The sequence below is a fragment of the Alligator mississippiensis genome, chromosome 11, assembly GCF_030867095.1.
Source record: "Alligator mississippiensis isolate rAllMis1 chromosome 11, rAllMis1, whole genome shotgun sequence".
NCBI classification, from domain to species: domain Eukaryota; kingdom Metazoa; phylum Chordata; order Crocodylia; family Alligatoridae; genus Alligator; species Alligator mississippiensis.
Window position 1 is genome coordinate 31,804,060 of NC_081834.1, and position 23,258 is coordinate 31,827,317.

The following is a 23,258-nucleotide window of genomic DNA, read 5'->3' on the forward strand; positions in this document are numbered from 1 at the left end:
AGCTGGGCTTATGGCTCCACTAACAAATCATGGTGGCTTGGAAATGTGAACTGAGTGATCCTGGGCTAGAAATAACAATGCAACAAACAGGTACCTCAAAAGGTAGGAAGGGCTCGATTGGTAAACACCTGCATCTCCACTGAAGGGTTTCTGAAATTCCCTTTTCAATCCCCCAGGGTAAGTGCCAAGCCTAACTTTTCTGGAGCACAGCAGAACAGGAATGATCAATATGATTAGTTTCATGAAGATGCTGTGACTGGCAGGCAGGTCTGATTACATCACTTGTTTGGGGCTGAGTCTGAGGAGCTTTATAAAAACAAGACCAAAAAGGAGCAGGAGAGAGAGAGAAGGGCAAGAGCTCATTAAAAGTAGCTCTGTGTGCACAGTACTGCTAGCAAGCTATCTTCCAGGGGATTCCTTCAGTGAGGGAAGAAAAGTCTGTGAATTGTTGGGATATTATAAATCTTTCCTTGAGATGTCAGCCAAGAGCTTTAGCAGAATCAAAGTGACTGCAGTGCTTTTTCTCTTCCTAAAGATACAACCCTCAGTGCAAGCACCATTAAATGGTAAAGTAAAGCCTTTCAGATTTGTATGTTACTGCCAATCTTAACTTAGTATATGTGCATGCAGAAAACTGGCTGGGTTACTGGTTTCTAAAAGAGTGTTTATTCATGTGTTACTTGGAATAAGCACTCTTAAGGCAATTTCTCAGAGCAGGTATATTTCCAGGGGGAGAGACTGAGTCCAGGTTAAAGACCAGTTGCATGTTTAGTACTGTTTTCTCTGTGACCTATTTGTTCCTTCGGCAGAGAGGCAGAAAGGGGATGCTGCCTATATTAGTGGGATAACCATATTCTTACCCTCAGCCTTTATAAAATAGAGCTCATTTTATTTTTAAAGAGAAGGCAGCCCTTGTTTCTCCTTTCTGACAAATTAGTTCTTATTTATTCAGGAAAAATAACTGCAACTATATACAAAATCATGGAGATCTGCAGCAAGACAACATATTCAGTACCTTTATTCATGGGAGGGAAGTCTGTGTGGTTCAGAGGAGCCCTGAGCACTCAGCTTCCTACAGTGTCATTCCAGGACAAGCAGTACATTATGGCAGTTTGTTCACATTCCTGATGGGTAGAATTTAGACTTTTAAGGTCAAACTATTATTTCAGGCATTTTTTTCTGAGGGACTATCATCTTCTCCAGCAGCAACTCTCACCTGTGTGCTAGTGGTTCTCAAACTACCCTGCAGAGTCCTTCTGTGGTAGCTCACAGAATAAAGTATTTGGAAAAAAAGCAGGAGGCTTGAAAGTGAATGCACATCCGGGCTAGGAGAGAAGCTTTCTTATGAAGTCCTCTGGAGAAAACATTAGAAAACACGTATTGTCCCACTACAGCACACACAGTAACTAGCATGTCTTTCCCATTTCCTCAACTGTAACAGTTTCTGGTGGGAAACGATCACTCCTCACATACAGTAACTAAGGGCTATCTACTTCCCCATTTTTCCATTTCAGAGGTACAGCTAGGGAACAGTCCCTCTCCATATGCTTGTATGATTGGCCACTGCCACTATGTTCCTCCTCCACTTTATGCAAAAACATCACTGTGTTACTCATCATTCTGTGTCCTTGTACAAACAGAGGAGATTCCCTGAATGAAAAATGAGGAAGAAACAAGAGTTCCCTGTCACTGACAAAGAAAGAGATAAGACATTCTGTTGACTTGTGTCTAGCTATGGGAATTGCTGTTCTAAGATACTTTATCCCACAGTTACTGGTATTTTCTAGGTAGAGTGGTATTTGTTTTACTAAGAACAACAATGACAACTTTACTGCATGGGCAAATGTGCACACCACCATCACTGCTGCTCTGCCTGTTGCAGTGCAGACAGGGTTAAGGGGGTTTTCCTACATAGCCATCAATTCTTTCTCTGATTTGAGTTAGATGACACAATACTGCCCGAGCCCTCTCAACATCAGTTTCTACTGTTATTACCACCCATTGAATAGGAATTCTAGAGCTTCACTAGTTCCTCTTGACCAAGTTACATGTTGTAGCCATGTACCGTACTATATAAGTAACTACATTTCAGAATACTGGAGACCTAGCTAAGTATTAGTAATTGTGTAAATACAGATACTAGCTTTCAGATTCTCTTTACTTAGGATGCTTTTCTACGAATAAACTCAAATTGAATGTGCCCAAGCTTGGGCTAATTGAGATTTGCATTGGTTTGGAACCAGTTCTGCTTCAAGTTAAGTCTACCTTCATGAAAACAAGTGCCCCAGAGTCATAGATTCATAGATTTCTACAGTTGGAAGGGACCTATTAGTCAATGGCAGGCTTGAAGTTTTATAATTACAACTATGAATATATCCCAATTTAAAAAAAGAATTTGAACAGTTATGAAAAGTTCCACACCCCTGGTCAAATTATTTTAATGGAATTTTTGTCTGGCAATCAGCAATGGGCTGAGATTGGGAAAGAGAGATTTTTGTTAGCAAGAAATGTGATACTTTGTTGTGACTGGCCTTCTCAGATCTTTATATCTATACTACAGTGCTACATGTAATATCAAAACCATATGTAGTATATAAGCTGTACCTGTTGAAAATTATAAACCAGGATCCAGATTCAAAGTAGCTTTTAATTGATCCTGGCTAATTACTCATTCTTCAAAATTTTACTTTGACCCCTTGTGTCTGTGTTTGTCTAGTACAGGGGTTTTCAAGCTTTTTTAATCAGTGTACTGCTGGCAGCTGAACGCGGAGCTGGGGGTGCCATGTGGCTGGATATAGAGTGGGGGAAGAAGGGGTGTAACACGTGGCTGGATGCAGAGCAGCAGCAGCACAGGGTGGTGGATGGCAGCAGCGGCCACCACATGTGAGCTCCACGCCCTGCCACCTGTCTGGCTGGCCAGGCAGTGCCTGTGTGGCCTGCAGAGGGGTGCCTTGCCCCTCCCCCCTGGCCCTGTTCCTGGGAGGCAGCAGCATGGGGTTGTGGGTGGCAGCACTCCATCCCCAACTGCCCGTGTGTGCCCCCCTAAGGCCTTCCCACATACCCCGCTTTCTAACCCCTGGTTTAGTATAAAACTTAGGTTAACAAATTAAAAAAACAAATTAACAAATCTAAAAAAAACTATAGTGTTTTCTGTAGAGAAGTTTGTTGTGATACATGGATCTTCCAATGAAATGGATAGATGCTGCCACGAACTCAGTCCCTCATGCAGTGGTTTAACTTGGACCACTGACTAACAAATAAGCAAACAACAGCCACCAAGGTTCTCACAGATCTATTGTCCCATGCCTCACGAAAAGGCACCTTATACAGCCTCTTAACAAAGTACAACATTTCTCAGCAGCTTCAGGTGGTGAATACAAAAGTTATTGTGCAGAAGGGACTTCATGTCATTCCTTACTTCAGCAGCTGGCCATGAACATTTTGCTTGGTGCAGGTGTGTTTCAACCATCTGAACTATGCATGTGACCTTAATGTCAGCAATGTGCCATTTATGTTTCTTGATGTAGAAGCCAGAGAAAAGAGCTGAGTTCTAAGAGCAGACTGCAGCTATACCTAAAGCTTTGGGTTTTAAGGAGGTATGTGCCATGACTCAACTAAGCTAGCCTTGTAGGCAGAACACACAAATAACTATAACCAAAATTACAGGGGTTCAGTGCTTTTTAATCTTAAAAACTGGCCTACTGGTGTTACATAGTAGCTGAGAGAGGAAGGCATTGTGAAATTCACCAGATCAGTTTAAATTCTGGGGGGGGGGGGGGGGGGGGGGGTGTTAAGTTATAGAGAAATTCACATTTCAAATATTCACAGCTGTGTTTTGTTTTTTTTAACAGGAACTAAATGGTCTTATATTGGTAAGTAGTGACCAGTTTATACATGACTATCTGATTCTTTATTTTGCACTTTTAAGGGAAAAAGGCCAAATTTATCCTGATGAAATTGAACTAGAATGTGCTTCACCAAGGCTTGGTCCATGGTCTAAGAACCTTGTCTTTAATTGTCAGGGTAATGAAAAGATTTCTTAAAAATACAAATAGGTGATTTTTAGAGGGATCTATGTGGAGCTGCAAAAATGACAAGAACTACAATGGGATTATGTAAGAATATGGAACTGCACAGGTTTCCCAGAGGTGGCATTTTTATTCAGAAGCCTCTACATGGTGTAGCTATGTCAGTGGTTCTCAAACTTTTCAGAGTAAGGGCACCCTTCTATAACTTCTTGATTTTGGCAGCATGCCAGTTGAGAACCATAGATTCATAGATTCATAGATGTTAGGGTCAGAAGGGACCTCAATAGATCATCGAGTCCGACCCCCTGCATAAGCAGGAAAGAGTGCTGGGTCTAGATGATCCCAGCTAGATACTCATCTAACCTCCTCTTGAAGACCCCCAGGGTAGGAGAGAGCACCACCTCCCTTGGGAGCCCGTTCCAGACCTTGGCCACTCGAACTGTGCAGAAGTTCTTCCTAATGTCCAATCTAAATCTGCTCTCTGCTAGCTTGTGGCCATTGTTTCTTGTAACCCCCGGGGGCACCTTGGTGAATAAATACTCACCAATTCCCTTCTGTGCCCCCGTGATGAACTTAAAGGCAGCCACAAGGTCGCCTCTCAACCTTCTCTTGCGGAGGCTGAAAAGGTCCAGTTTCTCTAGTCTCTCCTCACAGGGCTTGGTCTGCAGGCCCTTGACCATACGAGTTGCCCTTCTCTGGACCCTCTCCAGGTTATCCGCATCCTTCTTGAAGTGTGGTGCCCAGAATTGCACGCAGTACTCCAACTGCGGTCTGACCAGCACCCTATAGAGGGGAAGTATCACCTCCCTGGACCTATTCGTCATGCATCTGCTGATGCACGATAAAGTGCCATTGGCTTTTCTGATGGCTTTGTCACACTGCCGGCTCATGTTCATCTTGGAGTCCACTAGGACTCCAAGATCCCTTTCCACCTCTGTGCCACCCAGCAGGTCATTTCCTAGGCTGTAGGTGTGCTGGACATTTTTCCTCCCCAGGTGCAGCACTTTGCATTTCTCCTTGTTGAACTGCATCCTGTTGTTTTCTGTAGTCATTAGTCACTAATGAATGCATTGCCAGGCTTAAAGATATAAGAGTTAATTAGAAAGACTGAAGATTGAGCTTTCACCTCCAATTACCTATGCCCTTCATTTTATGCCAGTAAACTCTGCGATGCAGCAGTAAGTACTCTGCTCCTTGATAAGTGCTTGCCTGCCTATCTCTGTCTATGCCAGTGATCATGTACAGGCAGCAGGGAGATTTAATAAATCAAACTCTGAAGCAGATTGCAGAGCAGGCTGATTAACTGTTGGAATGTTACTAGAGAGCATGCCAAAGCATCTTTCTTCCCATCCTGTCTGTGCAGCTCTTAAACCAGATGGATCAAAGCTTTGACCAGTATCAGGAAGTTAAAACACAGTTCATTAACTTGTGCTGCTTTCTCTGCTTGCTGCAGAAAGGCTACAGGAGCTGCTTTTGATGATCACTTACAAAATGTGCTTACTAGAGCTCAAAACAGCTTGTCTATTTCAGGCCAAGACCACCCCTTAAAATATTATGGAAGCAGCTTTAATGCAAGCAAGTGGCATGTAATCAGCAATTATAGTGTCAAGCAAGGACACCATGTCACAGAGACTCAAGAGAGAAGGAGCCAAAAGCAAGACATTTTCCCCATAGGGCAGTGGTTCTCACCTGGGATGCTGTTACTACCACTGTCATCATGGTCAGGTGAAACTGTACCACGTAGCTCCTGCAGAGCCAGATCAGGAAGCAGCTGCGGCAGGAGTGCCTGTTCTTGCTACAGGCACTCCTGTAGCAAGAACAGGAGTGCCTATAGAACCTTCCCAGTACAATCCTGCATTGTCTCTCTCAGAAAGAGGCCCATGGGGCAGATGGAACTGTCCCATGTGCTTCTGGGGTTGCACCTGAAAGGGCTGTGGCAAGAACAGGCGCTCCTGCTGCAGCTGCTTCCTGATGTGGCTCGGCAGGAGGTGTGCAGAGCAGTTCCACCTACCAGTACCAGAGGTAACTGTGCTGTGGCGCTCCTGAAAGGGTCTCATGGCACCCAGTTAAGAACCACTGACATACGTGCTACAGTTCTGGATCAGAAGACACACCAGGAAGTCTCAGCAAAATTTCATGAGCGCTCATATCGCTAGTCCAGTTGATCTTTATTTCAGCAACCACGCCTAAATCCAGATTCTCCCAGTTTCAGAGAGAATTGCTGTGACTGGAGATACAGGCCCTGAAACTTCGGCTAACAAACTGATACTGACAATATCTTTTACCAGGATGAGGAGTATATTTTAGGCAGTCCCCTCTTGGCACTGGGTGTTAAACCAGAGGAGCCTTCTGCCAGGCTCTAGCAGCTGTCCAGGAAGAAGATGAGTCAAGTATTCTTTTTTTTAAAAATTGAAGCAATATTTGTATTCAGTAACTAGATTCTAATACTTCACACCCATTAAGAAGCAGGAAGGATTAAGAATCTCTGAAAAAAGCCTTGTTCTCAGCTTTAGGTGCTGCTCCAAGCCAAACCTCAGAAACTTTGAGATTTACTCACTGCTAACAGCTCCTCTGTTTGGCTGTATGCCAATTTAACCAATTTATTTGCATAAACAGGAGAAAAGAAATGTCTAGGCTCTTCTCAACTTGTGGCTGCATGTCTGTGGGGTTCATCTGTCTAATCCTCACATTTGTATTCATATTTTCAAATGCTCATATTGAAGAAGACTTAGAGACCTACTTTCATAAAAGTCAAGATTCTCCTTTACAAGAGCAAAGGACTCCTTGGTCAGCGGCTTGCTTCAGCCCATCCCTATTCAGTAATAAGGAAAGCAGGATGTGGTTTTCAACACGTGATGTAGAATGGCTGCCCTTTATATCAGCAATAGGGGTTGTCTCACCATTTAATTCATACTATATTGTGATTTCCTGTAAAGGGAGTGTAGAAAGCTTGCTTCTCAGAAAACTTACTTCACCATTGCACATTAAACACCACTGAACCTGCAGTCAGGATTCCTAACACCTACTGGAGGAAGAGTTTTTCAAAGTTAAAGTTTTTTAAATAACTATTCATCTAATAATTTTTCATGTCAAAAAGATTAGAGGAGAACCTGAATTTGCAATTAAATATGATTTGAATGCAACTGCAGTGTTTGTTAGAACTCTTCTTACTTGGTTATATAGGAAAAAACAATGCATGTGTGACCTCAAAGTTAGTAAAGAGTTTTGCTTACGTTATTCTACTGCATATTGACGCGATTCCTCCCCTCTTTAACCCTATTACCCTTCCATCACACAATGTCACATACTAAAAGAAGTCAGCAGGGAGGGAAAACAGAACAGCATTATGCTCATTATGATCTTTGATCTCAAGGTGAGGGCACAGTGATAGAAGACAGGAAAAAACCATGAGTTGCATGAGTGAAGTTAGAGAAGGGGATGCTGTCAGTGAGCACAATCACTCTTTGTTTAACAGAACAATGGGTAAAGCTAAATGATAGTGCTGCCAAGCAGCAGTGACATTACAGTCTAGAGCGGGAACATTTCATGTCATTGTGCTTGACAAAGTAATACTTTTCAGAACCAACTTCGAAACTGTTAGAATCAAGATTCCAGTATGTAGTTCATACATCATGTGCACACACAGTGAGTAATAAATCCTCTTTGCAAACAGGATTTAAAAAATAGCCAAGCAAACCAGAAGTGTAAGCTCACTGACAACTGTGTGATGTCTGAGACTGGAGTCCAGTCCAGCTTGTTCTTCCATGCCTCAGCACTAGTAGTAATAGATGGCTCAGTATTAGTTAAAACAAAGTCCTGCACTATGTGATGCAGGGCCTCACTATTCTTGTGGAACCGCAGCATTTCCTGGAAGAGATACAAACCTTCCATGGAAGTCTCTGGTGGTGTGGTGAAGTACTGCCATTATTCCTGCTTATAAGGTAGCATGTAAGCCTTTGCTTCACCAGCTCTGTTGGCTGTACAGGAAAGACTATCAATTTGCTTCTTCCCTACACTCTGTCATGGCTCATTCCCAGAAGGGAGCAGGGATTGCTATTTTTCCCAATCCCTGGGGAGGACAAGAAGGAAAGGCTCCTTCTACTCTTCTACAGAAATAGCTAGCACTGATATGCTAAGAAACAAGATGTTATTGTGACATCAATTTTCCAACTCCAGTGCTGCATAGTATGACCATAGTGCTGCTGGGCTTGCTTGAGTTTTATGCATGCAAGTCACAGGGTGGAAGCAAGGGGATGGCACAAAATGAGAATGCAGCCTGAGTTTTGATAGTGGCTGCTTAGCTCATTGCAGACCGGGTCATGAGTGTTGCTCAAGTAGTTCTTACTTATATTTTAGTTACAAGCTTCTACTATACCACTGCCAGATTACTTTTCTTACTTGGGCCTACTTACTGTTTATAAGGAAACGTGTCCAGGAACCAGAAGCTGCTCACTGGACCAGGAGGTGGCTTATAGTTCCAGATCAGGGGTGGGCAAAATAGCAGCCCGGGCATGGCATGGTGGCCAGACTCGGCTTCCCAGCAACCCCTGCGGCAGTAGCTCACTCTGCCTGGCTGCCGCTGCCAGTCCACCCTGCACCCACTGCTAGGGGCACTGGACAGAGCCAGCAGGCAGGGTCTCCATGGAGATCGGCCCAGGACCCCCATGGGCAGAGCGCGCTTGGCCAGATGGATGGGAGGGGCCCACAGGTGAGTGGGGAGCAGGACAGGTGGATATGTCTGGGGCTGGGATTGCAGGGTGGTGACAGTGCAGGGCTCAATCCACTCTGTCCCAACTCATGCGGAGGGGATCGAGGCTCTGCCCCAGCTCTGGCCCCACACTATCATTGCCCCATGATCCTGGCCCTGCCCACCCATCCCACTCCTGGATGCCATTCCCTGCCTGTCCATGGTCCCATCCCATCTGCCTGCCTGAAAGCAACCTGCCTGCAAGTGTCCTGGGCTGGTCGCCAATGAGAACTTGCCTGCTCTGTCTGGCACCCCCCACAGCAGTGGGTGTGGGGCAGATGGGCTCAGGGTCACATAGGATCAATTGCCCCCCACCTGGCTGGGTCAGCGCTCCCTCCTTCCCCGGCCTCACAGCAGCTCACTTAAACTCCTTAAGTGGCCCTCCAGCCCAAATAATTGCCCACTCCTGTTCTAGATGAAAACAATGAGGCCCTAAGTACACTACACCAAGGTGGAATTCATGCTTTTAGTCTCCACATTATGTTATAGAGGTGGCAGGGGTCCCTTCCCCTCCTAGACAACCAGGGACAGCAGCAAGGGGCATCCATGCATTATACCTCTAATTCAATAGCGAGCCAGATTGACCCCTAGTATAGAGAGTTGCAGCTTCCATTGACTTCTTTGCTGTATGTCGGGGTGAACCTGGCTCACATATAGGAAAATCTTACAATGAATTTGTCACAAAAGTAGTTGGGAAATACTTCACACCTGCAAAAATCAGTTTCATAATCACAAGATCTTTCAACAGGCCAGCTCTTTCAAGTGAGAGCTCTGATGTACGAAAATGAGGAAAGCTACTTGACAATAAGGAAGGGTTCTCATAAAAAAATTGGTTTCCTGCAAAAGAACAAATAGATGAGATGGTTGAAGTAGCAGTGGGAAGCAGGCCGGAATTTCTGTCATTTAATCCCCATTAGCTGTCATTCTTTCCTTACCAGAAATGTCCCTACAAAGGTCATTATTATGCTTAAAGACTTCAATAACTGGAACATTTACCAGAACAATTCACCTCTATCTGAACTCCTGACATGGGATAAGAGATGTAGAAGTTTCTGTATCCTGTTACTAATCCCCAAACTCATCTAATCCCTCCAAAAAGAAGTTTCAGAAAAAAGCATATTGCACTTCATAATGTGGCTTCCAATGGATGGAGTCAAATTCCTGTTTTACCAATAAAGACCAGTTATTTAACTATCATATTGGTATCATAACCTATTAAACTAGTGTCTTTCTGAAAACCCATAATAGTAATGAGGCTTATAAAGTCAATGGAACCTTACCTACATTACAAGCTTTCTACTAGTTTTCAAGCACTTCTAGAAGAATTAGTTTAGATGCGACTGATTTTTTAGGATTATGTCACAAAGCCCAGAATGACACTGGTCCCGATGGTTTTATATTGTTTATGCCTAAAAGAACTCAATAAGTTTTGTATGAAGGATGGCTGCAAGATCATTCCCATTCAGTCTGAAATGCATGAATATCGCTGAAATCTATTCTGCATGGACTTATCTGCATGGGGACCCTCAGGAAATTTTGGACACATGAAATATGTCCACTAACTCATCACATGTAAACTAAAGCATTATTAAGCCATGAATAGATGCTCCCATTTACAAGTAAAGAGGTCTAAATTTGCTATAGCTTAATCCTCCCCCAAAAAGTTAAAACATAAATTATTGTTCTTGCACTATAATTTAGGATTTGTACATCAAGTCTCAGGTTCAGGATGAGCTGGATTATGTCTCTGTAGTATATCTATTCCCATAAACCTGTTAAAAATATCACATATCTTAAGATTACTTTCCTATGTTCTTTTGGAAATGACTAGACAGACCTAGCCACATGTGAAATATATCAGGAAAATCTAAATGAGAAATCAAAATGATTGGCAAGCAAATGGAGAAAAAGATATGGATGATTTCTCCCTGCTACATACATAGTATAATTTTTTTTCAGCAGTTCTCCCCAGAACATTAGGCATCATGCTAGGCATTATCTGCCTGTAGATTGCACAGGGGAGAGTCATTCATGCCAGGTATCAATCGAATTCCTGTCATATGGCCAAAATTAGGTTAGCATGCAGAATACCATTTAAAGGAACATCAATAAAAGGAACAGGAACAAAGCCACTACAATTAGAATGACCAACCATTTTGCTGCTGTCTAAAAGAACCCTATCACATAATTGCAGACATACAGGAAAATACAAGTAATTGAAGCATAATTTCAGGGGGTAAAATCTATTCTTTAGGGATGCATAATTTCAGGGGGTAAAATCTATTCTTTTAGGGATGCTTCAACCAGGCATGCAAGTGACTTGATTTGTACAATCAGTCCCAAGCAGCTACCATACTGATAATCAATATTTTTAACGCTTCCTTCAAATCATGCCAGTGCAACTGCCTGGCTAAAGCACAGAATGACAAAGAATTAAACTCAGTGCATATAACTGAGTCAGCTATTCCTAAGAGCTTCATACTTTGTGGAGAATACTAGTGAAATAATCAGTGGGTGCATCTACACAAGACACCTTACTGAGGAGCCGACTAACTAGTTCTGCAGTTTCCTGTAGTCCTTTAGAGGCACTACTGTTTGTTCTTGTTGGGTGCATCTACATGTGATGCTACATCATCATAGTGATGAGCTATAGAGATGTAGCGCCCATGGGTGTCTACATGTGACCAGCAGCTACTTTGCCATAGCAGTACACTCCCTCATTACAGTGCACTGCTACGGCAAAGTAGCTGCTAAAAATAACTGTGCACCATGCATACGGCGCAGTACGGGCAGTTACTGCACCGTGCTTCAGTACTTCGAAAAAGAAGTACTAAAGCAAGGCGTAGTAACAATGTTGCCATAGGACAATGTGTAGATGCACCCTGTGTAGAGCAGTGGTTCTCAACCTTCTAAGACTCAAGGCACCCATAATTAGGCTCAAGGCACCCCTTGGAAAACTAGCTCTTAGGTTTTATTAATTTTTAATATGGAAAAAATAATAGAGCAATTCTTCTGTTGCAAAGAACTAAGAAAGACCACAGCAGGTTAGAATGTTTTTGACACTATGGATTTCTACTTGAAATGTCTAGATTTATCTTGTGAATCACATATAGGTGTTCACACACCAACAGTGCTAATATTGCCATTGTCATTGTTAGCGATCCCTCACAGTGAAGAATGATTGCTCCCACAGGTCAAGTAAAGGATTGTAGATGAGCTAATATTGCACAACACCCTTAAAAGGAGCCCATGGCACCCCCCGGGTACTGTGGCACCCTGTTTGAGGACCACTGCTGTAGAACACCTAGGTGCCTAACCCTAAATTGCTCTTAGCTGCATCTCTCCATTGACTTTATAGAGGTCTGAGGCATCCAAATTGGTCAAGCTGAATCATCCTCCAGGGTAAATAACCTAATACTTAGGTGCTGCAATACCTAGGAGTAGTTGCCTAAGAAACCAATTTAAATCCTGCCTGCATCACATTGTCTCACTTGGCCACTTTCCATAACTCAGTAATGCAATGAACTACCAATGGTGTACTCTGGATCTAAGATCCAACAAGATCTATGAAACGCTTTAATTTGACTTGTAACAAAAGAACTATTTAGCTCCTAGTTAAAAATATTGTTAGTTCATTTATATGTAAGTTAGAATGTATATTTACGATGCACAAATGTGCGTGTGTGTACACACACACGCACTCGTGTAATCTAAATTCTCTGAAGGTTTTGCCTGTTCGAGGGTGAGGATGACTAGATGCAAGGTCACATACAGATTTATGTCTCCTTATCAGTGATCACTAAGTAGAAGTGAATGTAATAGGCATTTTTGTACCACAAGCTCTTATTAATGGTAAGTAAACCTCAAGTGTTTGAGAATTTAATTTGTTTTGAATGGCATTCAAAAGCGTGAGTTCTTTAGCCAGAACTAAAAGCTGTATGGGTCTGCCTGTAAGTCTCCCTTAAGCAGCCCCTTATGTGTGACTTGTGGTGTGTCTGCCTTGAGAAACCACTTGCATGAACAGATTGGGTTACAGAAATTTGGCCCTAGTAAAAAACTGAACATGTGAAATTGAAAATTGGTTAGTGTAGCAAACCATGTTTTTAAATCCAGAAAATGACAGTTGGATCCTGCCCAAGTTTGGAGTAAAGGTTCTGTGAAAACATGAGTTCTTACATTAGCCAAACCAGATGATCCACACCAAGCTATTATTAGCATGTAGGGAAGGCATCAACATGGGCAACAATAACCATGTCTTCTCTGTTAACTTTCTCAGGTCCTGATGGAGAAACAACCTGGCCCCAAAAGTATCCATTTTGTGGAGGAGGATTTCAGTCTCCAATAGATCTTCATAATAATATTCTTCAATATGACTCTACTCTCTTGCCTTTAGAGCTCGTAGGTTATAACATGTCCACCACTGACCAACTTGCATTAACCAATAATGGTCATTCAGGTAAGAAAACCAAATAGGCAGGTAAGAATTTGAAAGTTACTGGATTCCATAAACTTGTATTTTGTGTGTTAATTACTTAAATTATTGCATGAAGTAAAATTCAGCTATAATGGACCAAACCTTTGAAACCGAATATAAACAGTTAAAGATAACTACCTAAAACACTTGGTAAGTTACAAAATTTTATCATAATCATGATGAAACTTAAAATTAATTCTCTAAAGTCCTTAAATGAATGTTTAGCAACTCATAGAATTGATCTATAAACTTCTGAAAAGTTTTTCTAGATAATCTGGTTCAAGTATTGAGAAACAGGAACTTACTTTGTGGCTTTGTTTATAAATCACTAAAATCTGCATGAAGCAACTTCTGAAATTCTAGCCTAAGGACCTGGAAGGATAATAGAAATGGCTCAAATACATTTAAAACAAATCAACAACACTGGAGCTTTACCATATGGCTCTACTACTGGTGTTAAGACAGAAAACTTCTTTGATTGTGGAAGAGCAGTGTATATATATTAATCATCAGGACTAGCTTACACATGTACTTATCACACTTCATCAGAGAACCAGAAATCACAAGAAACTTAAGTATCTATTACATCAACGCAATCTAGAGTACCCATAATCTAGCTCCTGGAACAGCAACAGTTCTTCAGCACAGTTTTCCTTACTACTGCAAAACCATTACAAAATATTATAAAGGGGCTTCAGTCTCTGCTCCTTCTCATCCTGCTTTGTTGAAAAAAGCTTGACAGGTGAACCTCTTTTTTCTCACTCTTTCAGTGGGGTACCTGGTTTGAGCCCACTGTACAGGTAAGGATATGAGCCCAATCCTGAGACCACTGTACCTCCTAGGGCCTGATTTCTGGTCTCTCTCTCCCCCTCACCCAAAACCAAGCTGCTCTAGATTAGTAATATTGAAGGGCAGTCTGGCTCCAACCCTTCTTGTGGGGCTCCAGCATGTCCTTCTTAGTCCTCAGTGACAGCTTGTTCGGTTACACTTGTACATATTAGGCCAGTGTATTACGTTAGAAGGCAGAGAAGAACCTGTTGTCATCGTAGCCCCTCACAGGTGCCATGGAGAAGATGGAAATAACACAACACTGACGGTCTGTTCCTTAATTACTAGTGATGCAAAAAGAATCAAATTCTCATGTTGAATCTATGACTTCATAAATTTTTCAAATTATGACTTCTACAAATTGCTGTCAGCGCGCAGAAAAGCAGCCCTACCCAGGGAATTTGGTGAGATTTCCAAAAGTTCCATACTTTCCCCAACAGATGCTTTGTACTATAGCATAATTTATTTTTTAATTTAATAAAAATACATCAGAAGTTGCAAACAGAGGTACACAGTCACCTATATATAAGATAAACTTGAAACAGTGGAGAACAAAGGAAAAATCTTACACACTGGCTGAATTATTCCAGGGGGAGCGGACAGGGGGAGCGACCAGGTGGTTCTTTGTTGGGATTCCAAGGATATTTTCTTCAATAAAAACTTTGAAAAAACTAATTTTGCCCCAAATATAGGAAAAATCAAGAGATGAAAAGCACACAATCTTTGTTTTGCTTCACAGATTCCCTTTACTGAGACTGGGGTGCTTTTGCAGCCTCCAGGGAAGAGAAGGAATTCCAGCAGCAATTGAGAAATCACAGCTCTTATTATATTCAATTCAAATTCCATGGAGTTCTAAGAGAACTGAAGATAAAATGTTCTAAACTTCTTTGAACTACCTAAAAAGGCCAACACTGCTAAAACAATAATCTTTAAGCTACTAAAACATGAAATGTGTAGGATTCTGTGTTAAGCACCTCAATGGTTCAATCTGCTGTTGTAATACTTTTCATCCAACGGTGTCAGTCATGGTAGTTCTGTGCGTCCCACACTTCTACATTGTGGTATCATCTTCTCCCACATTTTTGGTCTAATTGCAGTGAGAGTGGGTCTGCCTCCTACCATGTACATCAGAAACCTCCCTTTCCAGTACACTGCAACTCAGCTTCACTTACACTGGGGAAACAGAAAGAAGCCAGAAGGCTCAGAGCACACAATCCGTGGGAAGCATTTTGCAGCAGAGGTAAGAAGCTTAAATCAGTGAAAAGGAAGATGGAAGTTGGACAAACGCTAATTCACAGATTCACAGAAGTTTAGGGCTGGAAGGGACCTGGTGAGATCATCGAGTCCAGCCCCACCTGCTCTGGGCAGGAAAGACTGCTGGGGTCAAATAACTCCAGCAAGGTGTGCATCGAGTCTCCTTTAAAAATCTCCAGGGTAGGTGCCTGCGCCACCCTCACTGGGAGTCTATTCCAGAGTCTGGTCACACGAACTGTAAAGAAGTTATTTCAAAATGAAAAGTGTAGTTTGATTAATTTACTTTGGCATAAAGCAGGGCCAGGCATTTATTGAAGCGGCTGTGTCTTAGAAATTGGACAGTCATATATCAAATATTAAAGCGGCTGGGGGTCAAATGCCCTGTTGACCACACCAGCGGGGCTACACACCAACAGACTGCATTAGGGCAAGCCACAGACCCCCCTGGGCCACATGCTACGTGGATGCCCCCCGCTGTTGCACTGTGAGGTCACCCTCCCACCACTGCACCATGTGGCCCCAGACTCACTTCCTTAGGTCCTCTGGCTGCGCCAGACTGCATTGCCCTGCCTTCTGCATCCAGAGGAGGGAAGGGGAGCCCAGACTCTCTGGCTGCTGTTGCACACGAAGCAACGGGTGAAGTGGCCAGGCAGGAGCTCAGGGACTGCAACTTGACCCCTCATATGCTGCCAGTTAGACAGCCCGGACTTAGATCAACTTTGCAGGTTCTGGGTAGTCATGTGGTACTTCAGCCCCAGACTAAGGTTGAGAGTGGGAAAACTTCTTTCTTCCTGACTACTTGAGCCTTGTGCACTTGAGAAGACCAGAAAGAGTGCGAGGTACAGTTATGTTAGTAACCATAGTTACTAACCACTTCACCCATTGCTGCTGTTGAACCTGCAAAGTTGATCTACGACCCGACTGTCTAACTGGCAGCACATGGGGGGTCAAGTTGCAGTCCCTGGGCTTCTGCCTGGCCACTTCACCCATTGCTGCTGTTGCAACAGCAGCCAGAGAGTGTCCGGGCTCCCCTTCCCTCCTCTGGACGCAGCAGGCAGGGCAATGCAGTCTGGCGCAGTCAGGGGAGCTAAGGAAGTGAATCTGGGGCCACATGGTGCAGTGGTGGGAGGGTGCCCTCACAGTGCAGCAGCGGGGGGCATCCATGCAGCATGTGGCCCAGGGGGGTCTGTGGCTTGCCCTAATGCAGTCTGTTGGTGTGTAGCCCCGCTGGTGTGGTCAACAGGGCATTTGACCCCCAGCCGCTTAGAAACTGGACATTCATATATCAAATATTAAAGACACAGCTGCTTCAATAAATGCCTGGGCCTGCTTTATGCCAAAGTAAATTAATGGTAGGTCCCTCCCAGCCCCTGTAGGCTGCAGGAAGCTCTTGCAAAACTGCAAAATCCGTGGGTTTCTCCACTAAAATGAGAAATTTGTGGTTTCCTCTGATTAAGGGAGTTAAACGGAAAACCTGGATCCCTGCTAATAACTGAGAGCCTGTTAGCAGAGAACGAAACAATTTGACTAGCATCTGTCACATGTGGTTTGTTCTCTCTCATCCTCCTTCATAGAAAGAATGGCTTTGGGTTGATTTTTGTTTTATTTTGTTTTAATGTGACCTGAGGCTGCTTAATTTGTGTGAAGATTTATAAAAAAGTAGGATAATGTAAGCAGCAAAAAACAAACAAACAGACAAACAAACAGACAAAAAACAGAAAAAGTTTAGCAAATCAATCCTTTATCACAGAACTTCCAATTCTCCTCTGATGTTTAGTGAATAATTTTCAGATATATTAAATAAGATCAAACTAAGCATTACTGGGTGCATCTCCATGTGCTATTAACTCTATGCTTAGTTTGATCTTATTTAACTTGAGTTTGATCTTATTTCAAACTACATGTGCAATAAACTCTGCCACATATTGTGCTGGAGTTTATTGTTTCTGGGCACTGCAGCTTCATGTGCACCCAGGACTGCAGCACATTGAGCTGAGTTGGAGCAATCCTGGCTGGCAGGAGGACCCGAGGGAGTGGGGGGTAAGCTTGCCAGCCACAGGCTGTTCTGACCTGGCTCAACATGATGCAGAGGGGCTGGCTGGGGCACAAGGGTGCTTCGGTGCAGGGCTAGCTGACAGGAAGACCCGCACCGAAGCATGCTCAGCCAGCCCCAACAGCATTTACACATGCGTTGCTGCTTGTTAAATGCTGCTGCAAGATAGTATTTGTATTTACAAGTATTAACCTGTGGCAGAGCTAGTTTCCTGTGGCCTAATAGGGCCACATGTGTAGATGATGAGACTTTACTGTGTAGCTAATTAGGCAGCTCGCAGTAAACGTCTCATGTAGATGCACCCACTGTCATTTATTTAATACCAATGCAGAGGTAGCTATATAAGAGAGATTTTCTGGGAACTTTATAAATAAACTCCACACACAATTTACACTAAGTTCTCAGCTCTTTTTTGAAAAGTAAGCAGAATTGAATCAGATGTTAGTTTTGTGTTCCTATTCCCATAATTGATCATTTTCAACTGGAAGTTTCTCTCTCTTGCAAACTTCTCTTCATGTGTCTTGAACAATTAGAGTTGAGTAACAATTACAGTTAGTTTGAGACCCAATTTTGCATCTTTGAAGTGAACAGAAAAACTATTTCAACAACTACTTAAAAAAGTTATTGTAAAAATAAGTCAGAATACCATTAATCACAGGCATATAAAGGACTTAATTCTGACACTTGCCTCTCCAGTGTCGATGCTTGTCATTGTCTTGTGAGCACAAACAATGCCAGTAGTGTAACCAAGTCTGTCTAAAAGCCTATTTACTTACAGTTTTGAGTAGATGGCTTTAGTTTAATAACTTTAAAATTTCTTGTTCAAAATATGTGTCTTAGAACTACCTTGCATTGGTTTCTGATGATGAAAACACCCACAGGTACTCAAAGAGCTGACAGGCATCGTAGCTCAGCCCCTGGCACGGATCTTTGAGAACTTCTGGTGCTCTGGAGAAGTGCCCGACAATTGGAAGAAGGCCAATGTGGTGCCTATCTTCAAAAAAGGGAGGAAAGTGAATCTAGCAAACTACAGACCCATCAGCCTGACCTCTATCCTGGGGAAGGTCTTGGAAAAGATTATCAAAGAGACCATCCTATACAGGCTAGCTGACGGCAATATCCTGAGGGATACCCAGCACGGGTTTGTTGCGGGTAGGTCTTGCTTGACCAATCTCATTTCCTTTTATGACCAGGTGACCTATCACCTGCACAAGGGGGAAGAGATTGATGTAATTTATCTTGACTTCAGAAAAGCCATAGATCTGGTATCCCATGATCACCTCTTGGCAAAACTGGCTAAGTGTGGCATTGACCTCACCACAATCCACTGGCTGGGGAACTGGCTTCACAGCAGGACCCAGGGCATGGTGGTTGACGGAATTCAATCATCGTGGTGCTTTGTGACCAGTGGGGTCTCTCAGGGCTCTGTCCTAGGGCCCTTACTTTTTAATAGCTTCAATGATGTAGACCACGGTGTCAGAAGCAGGCTGGCCGAGTTCTCTGACAACACCAAACTCTGGGGTAAAGCATCCACACCTGAGGACAGGAGGGTGATCCAGGCAGATCTTGACAGGCTCATGAAATGGGCGGATGAGAACCTGATGGTGTTCAACACTGAAAAATGCAAGGTTCTCCACCTTGGGAGGAAAAACCTGCAGCATGCTTATAGGCTTGGCAGTGCTACATTGGCTAGCACTACAGATGAAAGGGACTTGGGGGTCATGATTGACCACAAGATGAACATGAGCCACCAATATGATATGGCTAGTAAAGCGAGCAAAACACTGGCTTGCATTCATAGATGCTTCTCAAGCAAATCCCAGGACATCATTCTCCTGTTGTACTCAGCCTTGGTGAGGCTGCAGCTGGAGTACTGTGTCCAGTTTTGGGCTCCACAATTCAAAAAGGATGTGGAGAAGCTTGAGGGAGTCCAGAGGAGAGCCACGCGCATGATCAGAGGTCAGGATAACAGACCTTATGACAAGAGGCTGAGAGCCATGGGACTCTTCAGCCTGGAAAAGCGCAGGCCCAGGGGTAATCTGGTGGCCTCCGGGGTCTCTTCCAGCCCGAATGTCTATGAAATCTATGAAAAACCATGAGCCATTTGTTTTTGGCTTCATTAAAAGAACAGTAAGAAGTCAGAGTGAATTTTTATGCCTCTGATTAGTTGGCCTGCAAGAACACTAATCAAGTTCTCCTGGAATTATTTTGAAATGTCTTTGTCTTTTCATAGCCAATCTTAATGTCTATCCTCTATTTATGTTGGCCCCAAAGCAGTTGTCTAGAGCACCAGCTTTTGCACTTAGTGATTAATTGAAAGCTGAGATTCTGATACAGAATTATAATGGCTGCAAAGAAAAGTTTGAAATATGCCCCAGGTGTAAATTATGCAGTGATATCCGTAGAGAATAGACAGCCTGAAATAACAATGCTTAGAGGGGCAAACTGCACTATGCATCTTAATTAGATATTCGCTACTCTGGTCTCCATCAAAACCACTCCAGCAGAGGACTCTGTGCAAAAGACCACCTTGCTTAGCCAAGCAAGTATTCCTTGACTGCTGTGGTAAGTACTGGGCAAGGGAACACCTGCTACTGCCCCTACTTCTTGTGCTGGAAAGGTTATCCCTGTCAAACATGAGAAGGTGGAAGAGGAGAAAGGAATGTTATGTCAGTGCCTGTTTCTCTCCCCCTTGCACCTGCCTCTACCAGGGGAGCAGGTTCCTGTGGGCAAAAGGCCTTATCTCATCATATTTAAGGCTCTTGCTTCAATCAGTCGATAAAACAGAAGAGTTATTACTACCCAGAAGTTATAATGCTGTTATTTCTCCTTCTTTGTAGCTACATATTGTACATTACAACTCTGACAAATATCCTGATGTAACAGCAGCAATGGATAAATCAGATGGATTTGCAGTTTTGGCTATCTTCATTGAGGTAAAAGGCATGCCTTGTTCGGGGACAGAGATTTAAAAACTCGACTGGGAGCCCTATCAGTGCTGGTGTGTCTGGATCAATGGCTTCCCTTTCCCACTGCACATACCAACAAAATACAGGGCTAGATAGTGCCCTCACTCACATCCCTGCAAACTGAGTACATACTGAGAAATAAGTGTTGAGTATTCTCTCACATTTTAAAAATTAGCTGCAGGCATGCTCAACCTTTTGAAATGTGACTTTTACAAACTAAAGAGCAGACAAGCTTCTTAAGTTATAGTACAAAATTGAACTCAAACTTGCACATTTGGATATTCTCAAATAGCACTGAAGTCAGTTAGTATATATGGCATGGAACGCTTCTTAACATAACAAGGAGACACGGGTGGGCAGAATCTTGCTACAAATAATTACCTGAGATTTGTATCTGACCACACAAGTGGCATCTAGCACTTCAGGGGTACTGTGTATCAATGATTCTTATAATGACACCAAATTACAGACAAGAAAATGTATTAGATTTTTCAACCTGACAGAGGGACCAGCTTCCAAATCCCATTAGTGAGTTGTGACAATGACTAATTAAATGAATCCGTGTTCTGATGGAATCTCTTGAAACTATGCCCTATGTATGTATAGAATTACTTTGCGAGACAAAACAGAAAATTGAACTCCGAATTGGGCCAATCAACTGTACAGTAAAACTGACTGGATTTTTTTCTGCAAAAAATTAAGAGTAAAAAAATCTACACCTTAAAATTTTAAAAATTGCCATCAAAAACTACAAAATGGTCAAGAAGCACATATACCTTCCATGAAACTTTTCTTTTAATTCAAAATCCAATTTTCTATTAAAAATTCTATAAAACATTTGACCAGGAATATTTTACAGAAGTCTATTTTTTCAAGAAAAGCTTTCATGGACTAGAAAATAAAAAGGATGTTTTCTAGAATACCCTTTTCCTGCTTAACCTTCTCCCTCTCTGTTAAAGTTTCAAAGCAAAAAAGGGTTCCCTAAGTTCTCCTCCAGAGTTGATAATATAATCAGGGAAGAGAAACAATATTATATATTGGTCATATAAAAAAATCACATACAAGCAAAAAGGACTAATAAATACAGTTCACAATTCTAAGATGCTGAGTGTAGAATAATCAAATTGTTGATGATCAGATCACAAATAAAAAATGTTTGAGGAAACACCTCAATGTCCTGCTTGTGGACATTTCACAAAGAAGAACAGAGCTAAATTCATGATGCTCACTCAGCTCTGGTTACAAGAGAACAGGCAAACATTCTAGAGATGGTTCAGAAATTTCTAGTTTTACTGCATATTACTTCATCTGATTTCTGAGCAGGTCTAGGAATTAGACAACAGATGTGCTAAATTTCAGTGCATTTGGGTTACTATATAAAGTGAAATCAAAACAGCCGTGCACAGTATGATAGTACAGCACATCATTTTAAGGCTAAGAAAGAGTCTAGGCTTTTGTTTTCTCTACAAATTACTAACTGCATGATGCTGCTTAAATAAACAAACAAAACATCAATGAGCACATCTCTAGATTTAACAAGATTCTTTTTTTTTGTCTGATGAAAATAAGCCACATAGTAGCTTTCACAGTTAAACAAGTACACATATTTAATGTGTCTGGCTGCCAGATGAATTGCTGAGTATTAGCTCTCAAGAACTCATAAAACAGGCATTGATCAACTCTAGCAGCTGTCGGGAGCTTCACCGCTATCCAAACCAGCTACGTTACAGTTAGTTTAGGTATAAGGACATGTACTACAGTCACACTCCCAACATAGACATACCTCCAGAGAATGCGGTCTAGATGGGGACACTGAGCTATACCTCTTCGCTCCTGTATGTGAGCATTCACATAGTTTTATGAACTTTAACTTATGCACACTCACTTCACTTCCTGTATTTATTTGTATATCACACACACCCTTTCCCCAAAAATCAGGCTTCCAAAACTGGGGTGCCTGTTCTAAGTAAGGAAGCTGATATCCACATCAGAAGAGGAATGCGGTTGCTGTAATGGCTGCTGGGCTGTGCTGCCTTCCCATGTCTTTCCTTCTAAGGCTGCATGGAGGAGAGGCAGAGTTTGCTGCTGGTCACTCACTATCCTTGCAAACTATGCCGCTCAAGCTGTAACCCATCACAGCCACTGCCAAACTGGCTGAGCAGTTAAGCTAAGGACAAAGCAGCCAAAAGCTGCTGCAAATTCAGCAGCAACTGTGTTAAAGCCATACTGAAGAGTTTGCAAGGACAGAGTGAGTGATGCTGAAGAACAAGCACAAGGTGCGTGAAGCATGTGAGAAAATACAGTATTTATTTTATCTAAGTAGCTATCCTTGGTGTTCTGTGCAGAAATGACCCACATAAGGCATAAGACTCAGAAGACGAAAATGTAATATCTTCAATTCAATAAAGCTATTTGCACTAGGGAACCAATCCTGCAGTCTCTTTGCAGACAAATGACAATTTAATATTGGGTAATATGAAAAAGCAGATCCAGTCCCTCTAGTTTGTTATTCTATTGTGAGAGTATTAACATGAAAAGACAAAACAAAACAATTCCAAAAGACAGTTAATTTCTCATGTAAAGGGCTATATCAGTGTGCGTTATCAAATAAGTATGTGTCTTTTGGGATAGTTTCATCAAAAGATAAAGTTGTCAATCAAATGCTGACATCAGCTGCTACAGAATTTACAATTATACACACAGAATTCCGAGTACTCGAACATCTCCTGTCTCTTTGTTACAGATAGGTCCATTCAATCCATCATATGAAAAGATCTTCAGTCATTTCCAGAATGTGAAATACAAAGGTGAGTGGCTACAGTGTCCAAGGGATCAACAGTGGCTGAAGGTAACAAAAACAACAACAAAATATCAACCTTGGTTGAAATGGACATCCTTAAATGTT

The 23,258-nt window shown here is 42.4% G+C and overlaps 1 protein-coding gene across 4 annotated transcripts in view; it reads left to right on the plus strand.

The window, feature by feature from the left end:
• Nucleotides 1-355: 355 nt before the first annotated feature.
• CA12 (carbonic anhydrase 12) overlaps nucleotides 356-23,258 on the plus strand; it is a 39,057-nt gene continuing 16,154 nt past the window's right edge. For all 4 annotated transcript variants that reach the window (XM_019477908.1, XM_019477910.2, XM_019477912.2 and 1 more), the window contains exons 1-6: nucleotides 356-566; nucleotides 3,852-3,872; nucleotides 13,052-13,231; nucleotides 15,175-15,317; nucleotides 20,225-20,320; nucleotides 23,097-23,160. In XM_019477908.1, the coding sequence (XP_019333453.1) occupies nucleotides 476-566; nucleotides 3,852-3,872; nucleotides 13,052-13,231; nucleotides 15,175-15,317; nucleotides 20,225-20,320; nucleotides 23,097-23,160 (595 nt within the window). In that variant the 5' untranslated portion in view covers nucleotides 356-475. The remainder of the gene's footprint in view (nucleotides 567-3,851; nucleotides 3,873-13,051; nucleotides 13,232-15,174; nucleotides 15,318-20,224; nucleotides 20,321-23,096; nucleotides 23,161-23,258) is intronic.